Source organism: Amphiura filiformis, chromosome 17 (assembly GCF_039555335.1).
Source record: "Amphiura filiformis chromosome 17, Afil_fr2py, whole genome shotgun sequence".
Taxonomy (NCBI): Eukaryota; Metazoa; Echinodermata; class Ophiuroidea; order Amphilepidida; family Amphiuridae; genus Amphiura; species Amphiura filiformis.
The window spans coordinates 36,175,542-36,195,175 of record NC_092644.1 but is presented as its reverse complement, the minus strand read 5'-3'; the positions used below and the strand labels follow the sequence as shown (position 1 = coordinate 36,195,175).

The 19,634-nt window shown below is 35.6% G+C and overlaps 1 protein-coding gene across 1 annotated transcript in view; it reads left to right on the top strand.

Moving 5' to 3' along the window:
• The window catches only part of LOC140138247 (protein transport protein Sec16A-like), a gene marked incomplete at its 5' end in the record, with an annotated part of 58,949 nt that extends 44,480 nt beyond the window's left edge, over positions 1–14,469 (top strand). Inside the window, 2 exons of the mRNA XM_072160161.1 lie at positions 4,358–4,414; positions 11,084–14,469. Coding sequence (XP_072016262.1) covers positions 4,358–4,414; positions 11,084–11,269 — 243 coding nt within the window. The remainder of the gene's footprint in view (positions 1–4,357; positions 4,415–11,083) is intronic.
• Positions 14,470–19,634: the final 5,165 nt, after the last annotated feature.

Genomic DNA, 19,634 nt, shown 5'->3' with positions numbered 1-19,634 from the left:
GAGTGTAAAATTGATTGAATTGGTTAGGGGAAGGAGGAATACATGTAGATACTGCCCAGTTTTGATTTTGTGGTCTTCAGCCTATTTCGGAACTTTAGAGGTTGATGAAGTATTATATTATTTGTGCAGTCATTTTAAATGTATTTGTATTATATTACTACATGTATTGTGGATTACGCCATGGTTTGTTTATAATCACTTCAATCCAACCCTACTGTTGGAGAAGTTTCTCTGTACACTGGACTATATAGTTTGATCAGCTCATAATCGACGGGCCTTATAACATCGTGGATTAATATCAATATATTTTATTTCAAAAATTGTCTTGTGACATTTCGCCAGATTCAGCCAGAAGCATCCGGAATTATTCATTCAAGTCCAAAACTTTACCTACTTGCTTTAATACATATATTAATTAATATAGACCAGACAGGTCAACTATATCACTCTTAGCATGGGTCTACTTTTCGTGTAGTGGTCAAAGCCTAACAATTCCCGCCGATTACGAGTTGGTCAAACTATAGCAATGTGGCAGTTTTGCATGATACCAATTACAGACTTGTATTATATATTATGCTATATTATTCCACAGACTTTCTAGCATCTCTGATCATTCCCAGTTCATTCAATATTTCCCACCCATCTGCTTAAAATATGAATAAACACTAGCTGGTTAGAATACTGTATATTCAGTGTAATTATACCCCCCCCCTTGTGCTCAAGTACATCATCACGGCAAGGCATGGTTATTATAGTAATGGAAAATCAAGTATCCACTATCATACAATATTGGAGAACTTCATACAAGATGCTAAAACTTGAGTTTGAAATATTTGTGGGAGAGCTAACAAAGGAGGGGACTAATTATGTGGAATATGAAGAGGTCAAATGCAAAGCGTGATAAATGTGACACTATCTGCTCCATGGGGCCATAGGAGGTAACTGTAAAACTGAGTAACTACAATTATTTCCTTATTCAAACAATAGGATATCATATACTGAAAACACCAAAGGTCTAGCATACTTGTCTCTAAAGTTCTATAGTTTTAATATTTGTGACCATCCACCACGAAGTGGTAGTAAAGTCGGCTCTAGGTCATTTTCTGTTTATTGCAGATTTTGAAAGAATGCATTTTCAGCTTTAAAATGACACCTTAACAAGCTTCATCGGACATCTGGAAGTGAAGTTATGGTTCATCAAAGGTCAAATTGCTAATATATTTTACATAGAAATCCATTACTGTTTTTGATTGTATCTCAAAATGGAAAATGCCGACTTTACGACCAGTTTGTGGTGGATGGGCACATTATTTTGTTATGTATTTTATTAGGTGTTCATTTTACTCCATATTTGTGCCTTTATCTCAATTTCAAAGTTGCCGCTTTTGGCCCCCGTGAACCAGATCGTGTCACAAATGCCAATTGGGTTAATAGTGATCATCGAATTCTGTATAGAAAGTGATACACCAGTATCTATTGAATATGGGATGTTATCATGCACTGCAGCAAAACAAATACAACGTGATACGTTTTTACTCACTCAGGGCTGTCATTTTGTACAGCAGGTAGCTAAACTCTAATCGGGTTAATGGTTTTTACTGCATTTTGTATCTGAACTCTTGATATGGTGTCATATTGCAATTTGTGTTTGTATGAGCACTAAGACCTAACGTAACATTGCACATTTAAATATGGACCGACAAAATATTTATACAAAATAGATATATGGGCCGAACATTATTTCGTACTTTAAGCCAGATCGTGGAGTGTTGTAGTGTGATTTAGATAATTCTCATACATGTGTATCGTTTTAACAAACTGATAAATTATGTTTCTAATTTCATGCATGTTTTAATCGATGTGTATAATTGATAGTTTTCTTTTGGAGAATGTTGCTTGTGCAAAATGCATGTGGATAAGGTGCTCTGTGATGTTACTATCCTTTTCAATCTTTCTGGCCATATGGTCACGCACATACTTAACCCCCCCCCGTCCCCCACACACCCCTACTTTTATACTAGGGCATAAGATTTTTGCAATTTAAGGACATTTAACTTAGACCAATCTAGATGAGGACATTTTGAACCTGAAACTCTGTGCCAAACCTTGAATATGCTTAAAGTTTTACAATCCACCGACACCTGACCCTATACTGGCAAATGAGACATGGTTTTAAATACATTTGTAATATACTTTGGTTGCACTCAAGTTCGGTAGTGATGTCAATGCTTTATTACTGTTGCATTGGAAGCATGTGGATAACCTGCCCTTGGAGGGGTGTGTGTGTGTTTACCCTCTGCGCGATTAACTTTACACTCGCAGTTTGATACTGAGACAAGCAAAATACACATCTACATCAATTCTGAACTTAAGGGAAACCAAAATGTTGTGGGGAAAGGAATCAAGGAAGTCTACAGTTGGTGTGTGTCTTCGGTTCTTGTAGTGTATCCAGGGGTGTGTCCTCATTTGATGATGTTTACAAATTCATTTTCATATACACACTCTCCCCCACACCCCCCTTAACATCGGGTTTGACACTCTACTTTAAAGTTTGTGAAATCAATGGAAAGAGTAGATTAATTCATATAACCATGATAATCTTGATAAGTGATTAAAACCAATGAAATTGAATCTCTTACCTTATATGCAACAAAACTATGTAATTGATTCCTATCAGGTGAAGTATTCAATATTAGAGTTTTGCACAGGTTATTGTTATTAGTTTTGATTCTTTGAAGAAATTTGAGATGTGGTTAGTAAGCTTATGAAATCAATAGAAAGTTTAGATTCATTCAAATAACCATGATAACCTTAGTGATTGAAACCAATGAAATAACATCTCTTACTTTGGATGCAACAAAACTATGTAATCTAGTCCTATCAGGTGAGGTGAATATTCAAAGTTAAGAATTTTGTGCAGGTTATTGTTATTAGTTTTGATTCTAAAACAAAAGTGAAATTTGAGATGGTACCATTTTAATCCAACTTTTCATTTTACCTCTCCAATTCTATTGATGTCATGGTACTTTGTCACTTCCTTTCCTGGTCTGTTTCCGTGCTCAAGTTCCTTATATTCCCTACCCAGGATAAGAGTTATATCAGAACAAATTCTTTGAAATGGTATTTTGTTTATTTCAACGTAACCTACTATGTGAAAAGTAACCCGAGTAACAAAACTTTGAGGTAATAAATCTTATTGTACATGCTTCATTTTCACAGTACATGGTTACAAGTCACAAGTTTAGTTTTGAAACAATTGAGGAGGAAAAGGAAGCGACATCAGTTTGTCACTATATTCTTTGCTTTGGCCTATATACTAAATCCATTTACTGTCAGAACTCAGAAGAGGTTTGTGTGTGTTAATGCAAATAAACATGCAATTAATACAGCATTGACTTAAACATGGCACCAATCTCAGCAAACCACTCTAATTTGTTTCATAGGATAATATCAAAATTGGTCGTTGCCAAGTCCACTGGTTAACGCTATCTGTGTTTAGAACCATGATAAAAATGATCACTATTAATGGATTGTTAAAAGGTGCTCAAACCAAGCATGATCCAGTAATTAAGGTATGATGTATTCACTATGACTGCGAATACCTCTTCGAAAGTGACAGAGATGTCATCAAAGTTGGATCAGATAATAACAGCATAACAAACAATGTGTTTAAATACCATCTTTTCTCTAATTAATGCCCCTGGGGCATTACATTTTCCAGCATTAGTTAGAGGTCTTTTAAAAATAATAATTTTCATTAAAAACATTGCTAGTACCATCTTGCAGTGTTGCAGTGCTCCACAGACAATACAGAGTTTCTACAAATACTGAAAACGCTGTTGATAACAATGGCCGCCGTCACATGGATATCGTGATATCGACAGTTGATGCTCAAAAATAGGGGTACTGTATGATATTTTGACAGCATTTCTGGAACAGGTTGGTTGAAAAAAGTGGTGTGTTTATAAGAAGGCTGACTTTAATCAGAGAGAATGTGGTATAACATATAAAATGCTCATTTAAATGCATACACATAAACATACCAAACAGCACAAATCTTTGACAAGCAGCGTAAATGAGTCCCTAAGTTCAGGAGTGTAACAATAACCTTTCTTGCATGTTACTTAAATTGCACAGAGCACCTTATCATAATCATCATGCTTCTTTTTAAGGGTTAATTTTTGCTATGTTTTCAGTTTGATCCATTTATATTTTTGTTTGTTTGTTTTGCTCCATTCTTGATTATACCCACACAACCATCCCTCCACGTCACTGCACTTCAAATCGACAACCGTTGCCATGGTTACGTTGCAACTCCCTCTTTACACCTCCTCCTGGTCCATTGGTCCTACTCCAGTTGTCACGTTCAAGTTCAATGAGCTCCCTTTCCCAGGAAGTGAGCCACATAAACCAGGTACATGTATATAAAGTATTATGTATAGTGTATATAATATTATTTAAGGTGACTTTCACTTTCCATGCCACTGTACTGGACTATTCCAGTTGACATCCATACACCCCCTATGGAAGACATAGCCTTTAATCTCCCATGTGGTGTAGATTTCAAATGGAATCATCCATTCCGGTAACCCCATATGAAATTCACACTCCCTGTGTGGGAGATTAAGAGCAAGTAGATAGGAGGTGTATGGATTTCAGAAGAAATAGCACATTTTCATTCATTTCCATGTGAACTAAAAGGGACATGTAGAGAGATCCATCGGTATTTAATCACACTTTTCCCACATTTGCCATTTTTTGCATGTTTACACTGATTACTAATGTAGTTACTTAAAAAGTTAACCTGCATTTTCATGACAAGGACAGTGCTTACTAATCTCTGGAATTTTGGAGCACCAAATGAAGTATTTTCCCAAATTGGCTCAATTTTGGTTCAAAAATTGCTCAAATTGATTACTTGTAATACAGAATTGCAAATTCTTGTGCGACAAATTTAATTTTCATTGGGCCAATTTCGTGACATACACCCTCTGAGTATACACTGGTCGAGGGAGACAAATCACAGAATTTTTAACTAGTAACAAACGCACGGCGCATGCGCGAGCCGGGAAATTCAGTTTTGGTTTTGAAACGTAAACAAAGCCGAATATCAAAACAACTCCATGCAGAAAATCACTTCTTTTTATAAAACTAAGCAAAATTACAACAATTACTTAAGGGAATATAAAAAACAAAGTCATATCTACCACATATGTCAAAAAGAAGTTGAAAATTCATCAGATAAGCGAGAAAGGGTCAAATTTTCGGTCAAAAAAAATTGCGAAAAAAAATCATATTTTTTGGCCTAAAACTTGGCCATAACAAAATGCCCGCACACACCACCAATTTCATGATTTTTGTCCTCAAAATTAACTGAGAAATCCTCATAGTGTTTTCAAGTCAATTCCCCGGGAGACGGAGAAACGGACTTATAGAAAAAAAGATATTTAATTTTATTTAATTTAATACACAAATTGACACCTGAGTCGGGCGTTGCAAACGTGTCATATATGGTGAGTATGTGTGTACATGTGTAGGGACCGAGTCTACAGCAAGCTTGAACTTCCCGGCTCGCGCATGCGCCATGCGTTTGTTACTAGTTAACAGAATTTGGTTGTGTGTCCCAGGGACAAGAAACTTTGTGCAAGTAAAGCACTCAATTCATTCTGAAATCTTGTTTAGCATACATAGCATGCACATAGACCAATGAACACTTATTACAGAACAAAGTACTTGTACTTGCAATTATATGGAAAAGCATTAGCGTTTATCAACATTGACTTATAAATTAGTAAAATTATTGGAGCAAGTAGACATTCAATTTTGTGCAATATCTGCATGTCCCTTGAAGTCAAAACTTATTGAAATTTTGAGAACTGTTTTAGTGAGAGTTTCATTTCTTCTATCATTGTGTGCCCTGTGGACCTAAGCTTGTTGGCGCATACTTTGGTGTTGGTACGTAGGAATGTATGAATGCAGCTACTATTTAAGTTTTGGTTTGAGGTAAATTAGTTCCAAGTATTCACTATCAATCAAAATAATATCAACTCCAGTGGCACAATTCATTACAGTCACATACCAGGCAAACTTGGGGGGGGGGCTCCCAAAATGTCACTTTGCAGCATCTTGCACATTTTTATTATTCTATAATAAAATATTAACATATCATGTAAATAATATTTGGCTATACAGTTCTATGGTTCGCTAGTAAGGACTAGTCCTTAAAAGAAATTTAAAGCCTATACCCCAATGCACATAAAATGACAGCGTTTTGGTCATACATTAATTGTAGCCTGCTAATTTACACATAACTTTTAGGGGAACATTCTAGGTGGAAGTTAGTAGGAACTGGGAATCAGCCAGTTTATAGTGTGAAAGGGTTTCATATTGGAGCTTTTGACTGTAGTTATTCAAATGGAATTGCTTGCCGCTAACAATTATTGCTGCATAAATATAGACTATATTTACTGAAGTAGCTTTTGTGTGCTGAATTATATGTATCTTATATAGCTTACTCTTTCAATAGTTACTGTAGCACAGTTAATGCATTTTTCAAATTGCTAATAATGTTTGAAACATACTAGTACTAAATTGCTAGTACCGAATTGAAGCTAATTAGCACCTTTCCCCATTTTAGTGCCCCCTACAGTAATTTTCAAGTATTCACCTGTACAAATAAATTGCAAATAGCAAACATCAGAATCATATTACCATCTTAACTTTCCAGCTTTGGAATAATGATCATTAGAACTTCAGATGAACACTGTATTTTCTTTTTGACTTGTATTTGATAATTTTAATAAGCTTCCAGCAAAACCAAAAGTGGGTGACTTACAGGTGCTAAAAGGTTGAATACGGTACTTTTTGTGTGGTGCAATTTATGTAGAGCATTGTAGTCAATATACGGAACCTTGTTAACACAAAATTGCCAGGGCCTCGGATTTTAGTTATTGTTAACAGGAATTAGTGTTTCAGGTCATTATAAGGTATATATAATGGTATATGCTTAGGATTTATTACACATTGTGTTATCAGGAGTTTTGTGTTAACTAGTTTCTACTGTATATTTGTCATTAGCTCAGTTATCACAATCATTTGCAGTAAACCTTGTCGAGCGCATATTTTAAGCATACATCGTGTACTTACTGTGTTGGACGCACTTGTCTCTGATTGGCTGCTGAGGCGATCTGCTGTTGCCGTGTGGAAATTTATGAATGAACTGTGCGCCGTACTCGTTATTAGCTCAGAATTTGCAACATCACGGCAGTCACGCTCATCAAAGGTTTACTGCAAAATATTATAGAACTCACAATTTTCTAATACTTATGGGGTTGCAACAGATTTTTAGCTGTATAATTTAATTTGCAGTTTGTTTTATTCACTGTTTCCAATAGCCAATGGGGGAGCCATGTTTACCGGGGGAAGGGGGGGGGGAGGGGCAAGGGGGAAAGGTGACTTTTAGGAGGGGCAAAATTGTCAAAAAGGCCTAAACATCTAAAATATCACATAGGCCAGCATCTGTCGTGCAGGCGAGGGGGTTGACATGAGAGGGGGCAGGAGATGTTCCATGGGAACCACTGCCAATGGCTACACATTAAACCCAATGAATTAACCATATTTTTACAAGCTAACATGGATCTGAAATTAATCGCTAAAATACAAAAAATGTGAAAATGAAAACCTTGCAAATATTTCCCGCTAAACTTGTTGAAAGTTTGTAGAGTCACAGGAACTCGGGAACAAGCAGCTTTAGTTCCTATTAACAATTACACAAACCAGTGCTATCAGTTTTTTTCTTTTATATTCCATTCCATTCATGCTGTGACACCTGACATCATAGGTATGTCTTCAACAAATGGTGAACCTAGGAACAAACCACAGCTTTTGTTCCTATTAACAATTACACAAATCACTGCTATCAGTTTTTTCTATCAAATTCCATTCCATTCATTATGTGACACTTGACATTCACAGGTATGTCTTTAACAAATGGTGACCTTTCAGATGGTTTTATTTCAATTACTGAATATATAATCAATATGTTGAATATCCGTAAGTTCCATGAAAATCGCCCAAATCACCTTCTGATGTTTCCTGCCACTAATTGAGATAGCATTGTAGGGAAACAGGATTTAGGATTGGCTTGTTTTGGAGTTGTCTTATTTAATTTTATTCACCCATATGTCAGTTGTGTAGCAAATACTGAGAATTTCAATTTATTTTGAAATATTTAGAATTATGTATGTTGGTTGTAATTTTTGACCAACCCTAAATCTTGGCTAATGCACCCATTCAGGGAAATACGATTCCCTCACCTGGCTGTATCTTCAAACACAGAAAGAAAATTACTGAAAGAGTACTGTATTTGCACTATCAAACATCCCCTCCCTAATAAATTTTACCTGTTTCTGGTTTCATTAGGGTCACCCTGGGATGTGCTTGGTCACCCGGACACTTTTACAAGTTGCCCACCCCCTCCCCGCCTGGGTATAGCATCATAAGGCCAGAGCAGTAAACTTCAACTTTGTTTTTCCATCCACTTCAATGACAAATTGTAGTAGAAATGTAAAGAACCTTATTTTACTTGAAATTGCACTTCAAATGCACTTCAAATTCAATTTTGGAGTGATAATGTTACGTTTAAAGATCAATTTAAAAAATGGTGGACCCAGAAGTAATTTTTGTATTTTGCCCATGGATGGTAAAACTTCTCACAGGGGGGGCAACTTCCCTCTGGATACACCACTACTTTTTTTTTTTTATCTTTTAGTAGATTTATCAAAAAAAAATACCTTTATGCCATACCATCATTTTACCAGTTAGTAAAGTAACAATAGTCACTCAGTTGTTTGATCACATGATATAAATGGGTTTTGTTAAAGTACACATGCTTTATGGGGTGATTATGGCAGTCAAATGAGAAATGACCTTGTTAATCACAAGAATATCTAGTCATATGAACATTGACATAAAAATATGTTTTATTAAGTCAAAGGAGGACTCAAAATATAAAAGATTCTTTTGTTCTTTTTACTCTTGTTGTGTTTGTTTGCATTTTTAAAATAGTTTTTCTCTTGATACCTAATATGTTGAGTCTTGCTAAACTGGTGTGTGATGTCAGCATAAATTATTGTGTGATGAACCAGGGATGAAACACCACCTTCCTTTACAAAACTTTCATTCCAGGCTTTCATTCCGCCCATGCAAGGGTAGAAGGTAATATTGATGCTTTACATTAATGGGCTATTACAGTTGAAATCCATACACTCCCTATGGAAGACATATGAAGACATAGTCTTTCACACTGGCAGAGTGAATTTCAAATGGGTTACTTGAATTGGTGGCTCCATTTGAAATCTACCCCTGTGTGGGAGATTAAGGTCATGTTTTCCGTAGAGGTGTATGGATTTCAACTGAAATAGCCCAAATGGACACTTAAGTTTCGGGTGTAATACATCAATATTTAATACATGGAATCCATGATGGTAGAAAGATGAAAATACCCCAGAAAAATACCCAACTGGAAAAAATATAAGTTTTTTGGTTCAATAAACAATTTGGATAATTTTAAAGCCATCACTTAAAAAAATAGATATGAAAGTGAGAGTCTAACTGGCCAGTTGTAGTCCTACTAATGTAGGGCATAATAGGGTGGCCTAGAGGAAAACCATGCCCTAATTGTAAGACTATATCTGTGTACTCTTCTCAGGGTGGAATCTACACATAATCATGTTACTGTTTTACCATTATCTTGGGAAAGAGTAAATTCCAATGGGTGTCACTGATTTTGAAAATGGTGTTCTTGAGAGGCTTTGTCACATGTTACTCAGTCACATGGTAATCTCATCAACCACTGGCATGTGATAAACAGGTGACAATTTAGATTTGATTTGTCATATGTATTTTTCCAGTTATGCCATTAAGTAGCATCCACTGCACTTACTACCACTTTGTTGTGATAACATTAATTTGCTATTCTGATAACATCATTACTTATATTTAACATTGTACTGTTTAGTTTTGTATTAATTCATGTACTAATTTGCCATTCTCATTTATTCTTGCTAAAATCTCAGCAGCTGATGATTGTTGTTGCAACTTTTAAACCTAAGAAGTAAATGGAGCAAAAATGTTTAATTCTGAAATTGCTTTATGTAAAGCATGATACGGCAGAGCAGTGAACACTGTTATACTTCATATTTCAATTTTCTGACATTTAGTGGTTTTTAATTAATTACCAAGATATTACAGCCTTAATGATTACAAGTTGCAACACATCCAATTTGTAATCTAGTTTGCGTTTGCAGGCACTAGAACATAGTTGAAATATTATGTTTACCGACTGTAAAGTTTGTTCGGCTTAATGATGCGGAAATTATTTGGGCTTTTGTTACTGCGCGCGTCAATAAAGTCCCAACTCACGCTCGCATAAATTCACATAAGCGTGCGCCAATCAAGCATTACGCAACGCACAATTAGCGTAAGCATTACACCCAACTGCGAGCATGCCATTCTATATCAACATACGGTGTTTCGAGTCTTATTTTGTCCGCCTTATATAAACCGAACAAACTTTAGCTGCTGTGCATTATATAATGAATTACATGTGCAAAATATGATACATGCCGTGTGTACTGTCTTTTGTTATTTTGTTATCTATGCTACATTTGTAGTTATTGAAATTGTAATTTTACCTATTTTATTGTTCCTTTCTTTGTTTATTTTTTATTTATTTACATAACTGGCTAAAATACATAGGCATGAGCTTTCAATAACAAATTGGTGCCTCTCCCAAATTAGTGATTATGAAAGTGTGTCCATAGTCCCTCTATATCATCATGGGTCTGTGATGTGTCATTGCATTAATTAACAAGTTTCAGAAAAAAAAGTACACAAGGCAGCCACTTGGCATGTCACATTTTGCATCTGTACTCGTCATATTGATTTACACCTGTCTAAACCATTTCATTAAAAAGAGGACCAAAAAATAAATTTGCTGCTGGCATATTTTTCGCTGTCTTCCATTGGCAGCACACTGCTATGTAGACACCTGTTTAACGACTTTATTTCTTTTTTATTTCAGCAACAGGATGGCCAATCCGGATGGCAACAAGAAGAAAAGGCAGCTGCACCTCCCCCAGGGCCAGCACCAGTAACAAATCCAATGATGTTCAACCCACAAGCCTTCTCACAGCCTAGTTACCCTACACAACAGCCCGCCATGAAGAGAGGATACGGGGCACGAAGACAATACCCGACCCAGAGGTAGGGTTCAGACCTGCCTTGTGGCACCTATAGCATAATGTGTCACACCTCATTGTGCTTAGACGTAAACAAACCATAGGTAGGGTGTGGGACCTTGTCACAGGTGGCACACGGTAACCCTGCACTACTGCAGTGTGGGTGTGAACTTGAAGACAATATGCAGCCAGCTAAACTTCGGGGAAGCTTGTCGCAGCGGTCAGTCTCGGCGGTCAGCTCAACCTGAGAAGTGATTCCAAATCAAAACTCATGAATACAATGTGCAAAGACAAAACCAATACAAAAACTGACGGACAATGTTCAGCCAATGGATGTGACTGCAATTTGCTGAACTTGCAATTATAATTAGTGTTTAGGTAGTGATTCTTAACTGTATGAACACATATCCTTGTGGGTACTACTGATTTTCTTACAGTTCCCCTGATTGGTTATATGTGTGATATAATCATCGGAGTAACCAATCAAATTAGAGCTTTTATATCTCTGAGCAATTTTAAGCTTAATCCCTATCAACTGTATGGACCATTCTTACCATATCTCTGATTGGCTCAATACATGATATAACCCTCTTTGTAACCAATCAAAATAGTTCTTGGAGGCTGATAATTGAGCTGGTAGAAAATCATCTTAAAAATCACAACTGATCTTATAATTAGACACTAGTTGATTAAGGAGACTTATAATTAGACACTAGTTGATTAAGGAGACTGAAATGAACTGAGAATTTTGTTTCAGATGTGATGGTTGCATAGTGAAAAAAGGAGGGAATAGTCCCAGTGGTAATATAATATGTATATATTGAAATATATTTTTATTTTCTCCATAGAGGGTTTGGGTGGAGAGCTGACAGTAGATCTGTGATTTGTTGAATGTGTTCTAAGCATTTACCAATGATATAATTGTAATCACTGCAATCAGTGTTTAAAAAAATTTAGAGTAAAAAACATTCAAATTTGTTCGAGAAACTTGGAATTGTGTTAACTAACCATTATTATATGTGATTTTTTGTGTGAATGATTTAACATAATGTAGGTAAATATTTACACCAGATAAGTGCAATTATAATCGTTATAATTATTAATTATATAGTCTTTGATGACATTTAGAAATGAAAGCTGTGCCATGCTAATTTCTGTATTATTTGTGCTTTTGTGCTGTATGTTATATTTCTGTTAGATTAATTTAGCTTGATTGTTTCTATTTCATAATGATCCATGTGGGGTACTCAAGTTTGGTTTTGGTAGGGACATGCTTCTGAGAATCTCAAAGTGGTGGACCCATTATCAATTTGGATAATGGCTGGATTAAAAAATAATGTTTAGTAACTCAGCTCATGAAATAACATAGCTTTGTAATTTATTCCATGTTCCAGGGCTAATTGAGTTCACTGTGGTGACTTGTCAATAAACTTTTGAATTGAAAAAGTTGCGTTATATTTTATGACATACTTTATTCAGATTATTATTTTTTTCACATTTTGGACTTTCAAAGCACTTTTGAGGTCTTCAACAGCACATGTCTAGCCAATTTTAAACTTACAATTTTACCAAATATGTTGCAAAAACTAAAATGAAAGTTTTGAAGCAAAAACTAAAATGAAAGTTTTGAACCCAGAAACGAAAATAGATGACAATGATATGTTTGACATAATTGGCACTTGATAATTCATGTGTAATTAAAAAGCTGCCAAGTAGTACAGGTGTTTAGTATTTTGTATGCAGATATAATTTTGGTAAAAATACTGCAAATGGCTTCAAATAGAAGGTTGTCAATGCTTCTGTTGCGCAAAAAAATCTTGTCAAATATATTTTTAGATTGTCAGCAAAATAGCTTTACTAAGCATGTAATGCTTGCAAGGGCTCTATCTACAGTATTTCCCCTATTTCTCTTACTGCATGCTATTGTATCCAATTCTATAATGTACAAATGTATATATTTAGAGATTGTGAATAATTGAGAGAGATATGACTCCAAAAGAGTGTATAAACCCTGTATGTGTATACTATTCTCTTCTTGCAAACAAAATGTGTGATATTTAAACAAAGAATTCAAAGATATTATGTAGAATTGAGTATAAAGTCATAAAGTATGTTTTCATACACACATTATTGATGTGTGTATTCAGGACAATGAGTCACACATGTATACCTGTAATCCAGCATGCATATCATGTACAATATTCTATTATAACTTGCAGGTTCATTGTATGAATGTCCAATTGTAGCTGCTATAAATCCACCCCCTAGGTGGAGGGAAATTGTTATAATTTGTTGTTAAACGTAACCTTAGAGGGACTTTGATTTGATTTGTTAACCCAAGAACGCCTTTTATAAAGATTATTTCCAGTGGGTGGTGCAAAACTAGCCCATTCATATCTACCCTCCCATGGCAAAAGTCAGTAACTGCATTGTAAATTGCAAGCAGATAGTGTATTTCAAGTTGGAGCAGAATCATTCAAAAACATTAAAAAAATATTTGCCTATTAATAAAAAATAATGCAATATCTGCTACCTTTTATTACTTGCAGATACATAGTACTGCACTGTTACTTGGGAGAGCAGACTGTTCAAAAATCATCTGCCTGCCAAATAATACCGGTAATTAAAAAAGCAGTATATGCTATATTAATTATTGCAAATACTGCATATTTTCTCAGGAGGATAGCATCGTTGGGCAGGAAAAACATCCTGTTTGTGGCCCCTGAACATGTTTAAAACAAAACTGCCAACCAGTTACACAAGAGGTTTTGCTTTAAACATGTTCAGGGGCCAATGACACATAGGAGGTTTTTCCTGCCCAACGACAATAGATGCTGTAAAGTTTGTTACTTTTGCGGTATTAAAATTTCACATTTTGGAGAGAACCCATGTTACTGCATCTTGAAATTTTCGCTAATTTGTACCAGAGAAGACTTCATTACATCTTCTCTGTTTGTACATTTCCTTCAAGACCGATTGGAAGATAAAATATTTTTGCGAATCAACTACACTTTGGTGCAAGTTTCATGCAAGCGTATATGTGTGATGCTTTATAGTATGCTGGGATCTTAAACATACTCATCTGACAAGACACAGTTCTTTAAGGGGGTACTACACCCCTGTGGTAAATTTGTGACTATTTTTGCATTTTTCTCAAAAAATAATAACACACTGGTAACAAAATTTATGTATATTATTGGGGCAAGGAATCCAATTACTACACTGAAATTTCAGTGACTCATCAAGACAAGCGGTTCAGTATGTATGATAAGAAATGAGGTACATTCTAGCGGTACCTCTTTTCTTATGATAAATAACAAACCACTTGTCTTGGGTCACTGAAATTACAGTGTAGTAATGAGATTCTCTGCCCCTATAATATACATAACTTTTGTTACCACTGTTTTATTAGTTTTTGAGAAAAATGCAAAAATAGACAAAAATTGATTGAGGGGTGCAGTACCCCCTTAACTCCATTATGTTGTACATGCATAGAATGACCTTTGAATGTGATGGGTACTAAAACTCATCCTCCACAAGTTGAGGTCAAACTTTGTTCTATGAATGTTGAAAGGAGGTTAATGAAATGTGCCATTAAAATGAGACTATTGATAAACATTTCGGTTGGATTCAGACCGTTAGGTTATATCCTACCTTAACAACACTTTGTCAGTGGTGATAGATGCACCGTTTGCAAATAATGAGAAATAATAATCTTCTCTAGGCACAGGTTTGATATTTATGATTATGGTGTGCAGTTTTTGTACACCATGTCCAAAAGTGTGTGTATATATTTAATTTCTATACATAATAAATATTCTATTATACGAGTATAATTATTAGTCGAGAACATGATGTAGTCAATATCTTGAAATAGATTGGTAAATATTATGTTTCATGAATGAGGTAATCATATCAATCTATTTAAGGGTATTGTTAATTTTCAAAAGGACTGTTTTACTTTGTTCTCTGTCTTATTGTGGTCGGAGACCAAATCGTAAAAATTGTTATGAATAAATGAAACTATTCTTGAATTAGAATGTGATGGCATTCTTCATCATAAAGCATTATAGAAATTCACAATTTCAATGCCACATGATTATGTCAATAGAATAGAATAGGTTACAGTGACTCCTATTCCAATCATGCTATCGCACTCATTTCAGACAGCACTGTGAATGCAGGTATTCGCTGTCGTAGCGCGCGTAAGTAACCATTGGTTACTGGTTCAAGCCTGGGCTCATGTATACACCTGTTCCGAATTTTGATATGCCATAGGCTTTGTGTTGTGATCATTTCGATCAGTGGTTCGAAACAAAGAAAGCATGATCCAGTTGACCTAGCAACGGTCATATTCTAACGTGCACTACGACAACGTATAGGGTCTAGATAATAAACAATTACTGAGGCATCCTTCATGCAAAAGTATAATGGATATTTTGCGCTTTCAATGACTTATTACATTACATTATCAGCCCCCTCATGCTAACATATGTCCTAAAACAGCTTTTAAAAAACGGTTTCAGATCAGTTTTGGGTGCTAAAATGATTTTTCTCAAGAAATTCCTCAGTTGTTAAAAGGGGCAATCAGAGATTTCTGTGATAAAATATTTGTATAACTGTTCCACCAAATGGGCTTTTTCATTTGAAATCTTTACATCCCCTATGGAAGACACAACATTAATCTCCCACACAGGGAGTGCAGATTTCAAATGGAGTCGCCTATTTAGGTAAGGCCAAGATATGTTTAGATGATGCGTAGAAAAATGTGGTGAATCATGTGGTAACTACACCGGGAGTGTGTGTACTACCCTATGGAGCATTGTTATTGCTTCTATAAAACCACTGGAACAATACAACTCAAAATTTTGGAAACGTAATGGTAGGCCTCGATGTATGAATAAATTTGAATATGAATGAATTTAAGGAATTTCTGATTGAGAAATCACTGATTGGCCTATTTATACATCAGGGTGTCAGACAAAGGAAAATAAAGTTTAGCAAACTATTCTATAGTTCTCATTGCTCTAACAATAACAAAATGCCTGCATTTTATTTGATTGTTATTACATTGGGCATGCAATAGCAATATTTCCTAGAAGACAGCCAGTGTTGTTTTTATGACATTGGCCTTGACATTATCACCATGAAATGAAAGAAGAAAAATTAATGTGATTGTTCATACGAACAATAATAAAATAAGGTATCTCACAAATGTTGATGTCAGGGTAAAATGGCATAATGTAGTTGACATACTTATGTTTTAGTTAAATTTTTCTTTTAAAACTGAAAAATCAGGATCTATGTCATAAATTACCTAAACATTTTCAAAGTGTATAATGCCAAAACAGATATATCGTGTATAATAATTGAATACCTAATTGGAAGATTGGCCCAACTCCAACACTTTTTTTGAGGTATTTTCATTTTCAGGGGATCTTTAGTACTGGTACATGAACATCATTATAACATACATACATGTGAAATGAAATATGTTTCAATGGCAATGGTACAGGTATTGATACGATAAAACTCATTTTTGTAGCATGGTGGAGTTTGGTCCTTATTCCAGTTCGGTATTCAATTGAAGTATGAATTATTTATTTGATAAACCCCTTTTGAATGTAGAATTATTAAGACTATTTAGGTGTAGCTGTGTACCTGATCTTGAAAGAAATCTATTTTCATTTATTTCTGAGTTTCACTTTTGAATTATAGAAATTGATGCCGTCAGCACATTGGCTTCATTTGTCGTAGGCTTTAGGCACAAATTTAAAAAAAAAGTGAAGTAATTGATATGACACTACTAGATGTCCTAGGCAAAAAGTAAATTATAGTATCAATCTATCTGGTATGTCTCTGTAAGTTTTAATGTTAACAAATGGTAAAATATCTTTTGTGAATGTAAACTGAATGTATTGGTTATGTGAGAAATCAAGGGTGTTTTCTTGTGTGCTGCATGGAGAATAATAGGGAGGGTTATGTGGTGGGTGACTGTTTCTTGAAAACAGCATATTATATATATATGCCTATATATGTGGAAACTGAATTCACATTAAATTGGCATTATTGCTCTATAAACAGTAAAAAATTTTGTTCAGTGTATTATTAATTTTGAATCAGTGGTGTAACCGTGGCCGCTCCTACCCTGGGGCAGCAGAAAAGGTGAATTTGTCAGCCCCCTTCATTAACATCCCAAAAAGGTTGACCCAATATTTGAAAAAGTGAAGAGAAAAAAAGGATTATAGCCGCTTGCGACCTAAAAGCAAAAAAATTATGATGTATAGTAGTTCCATTTGTTTCACAATTTTTAAACCTATTTCATAATTGTCTGCCACCCCTTCTTCAATTCTCTTTGCTGCCCCTTCTTTTTTGCTGCTCCTTGCTTACCCTGGGTGGCTCGCGTCCCCCTAGCCCCCTTCCCCCCAAAAAATATGCGCATGTGAAAAATATTATATTGTGCCATTGTCATTTCAATGATTGCCATTTTTTATACATTCTTAATATTATGCATTCTTAATAAAAACTTTGTTGTCAAAAGTAATGCCAAGTTGCATGAGCCCAATAAGATGGCATATGCCAATCTTGCCTGGTGAGGTACTTGCTGTTAAGGAGTGTTGGTCACTCGCCAATTGTTGAAGTATAGTGAATCCAGCCCCTTTTTGCCGCAGAATAAGTTTATGGAACAAATGCGCGCAAAAATTTGCACCTTTGGGGCTAAAATGGCCAAATATGAGGTTAATTAGGTCAGAAACCCACATACAGCCGTCAACATTGGGGGGATGATTGTATGGACCATCCCCCCTGGCAAAATATTGGGGGATTTATCCCCCCATTCCCCCCAGGATCTACGCCTATGGTATTTCAACTTGTCCGTAAGATTGGGACACCCTGGCAAGTTATGCATTAGCCATGTAGTAAATTGCCTGACACATTTGCAAATGTTAATTGATTGCACATAGGCAATGAACCCAGGACATAATGCCCCAGTCACAAAACGTCTTCTAATTTCTACACGATTTGGAATTGCCAAGTTAATTCCAACTTCTGGCATAATTTGCTATCTACTGAAGATCATGGCAAGTGCAATGCCAATCCCATCCAGCAAGATATAAAATAATTATAAACATAAACAATGAGATTTAGAAAGCGTCCTTGACAGAGTAGGCAAAGCGCTTAAAAGACAAAAGGAAAAGGGCTACACAGTGGGAAAGAAGTGGGTCTTAAGAAGATGGTGATATTTTCTTGACCAACCCCTTAACTGGATTAATGAAAAATATCTTATTTTGTCTTTAATACACAGCTTTTGTCTTAAGGTGGTACTACACCCGGGGCACTTCAAACATTTTGGTGGGTATGCTCCCCCCGGAATTTTGACGTGGTGGGTCTTTGGGAGCTGACGGCGTACTGATAAAAGGGGGTCTTTTGGAGCTGTGAATAAGTAAAATGGGGGCTTTTGGAGCTCTGCGAACAGTCCAAATCAAGGGTCTTTCTTGGCTTTGTGGTTGAAAATCGCCGGAAAAATCTTTCAGAGCTGAAATTATCAAAATGAAAGGTCTTTTGGAGCTCTATTTTGGTCAAATATAGGGGTCTTTTGAGCTGCGAAATCCAAAAGGGGGGTATTTCGGGGAGCATACCCGTATGGTCATTTGTGTTGAGTGCCCCCCCCCGGCTACACCCTGGACAATTTTGTGCCTATTTTGCATTTTTCTCAAAAATTATAGCGCATTGGTGAAAAGTAAGATATGTACATGTATATTATAGGGGCAAGGACTACAACTACTGCACTGAAAATTCAGCAACTCAAGGCAAGTAGTTATTGATTTATGGATCAAATATTGGTTTTCCCTCATTTTTGACTGTAACTCCACCAACTGTTGTCAGTGCTGAAATAAAATATCCCATGCAGTAGTTGTAGTCCCTGCCCCTATAATTAGGGATGAACATCAAAATTTCATGTTGCCCCTATTGCTACAAAAGATTGTTTTCTCCGCAACTGCATTTTGTGCTGAAATAAAAATTTCCAGTGCAGTATTTGTAGTCCTTGCCCCTATAATATACATATCTTACCTGTCACCAATGCGCTATAATTTTTGAGAAAAATATAAAAATATGCTACATTCTTTTTTGCAAGCCCTCTGCATGTACAGCTCTCAGAAAAGTTCAAACAACGAGCTCAAGTTAAATTACAAACTTCATCTTCGTTGTCAAACTATTTCTAAGATTGCAACAAAGTCTTATACTGTCTCTATAATATTTTGAGAGCCTACTCATTTAACAGAACATTCCCAATATTCGCCATGTGATCGTGTCATTTTGAAGCTGAATTTTGACATTATTTGATATTTTGTCACCGAGATGGATTTTTTAGACAAGTTGATAATATTAGACATT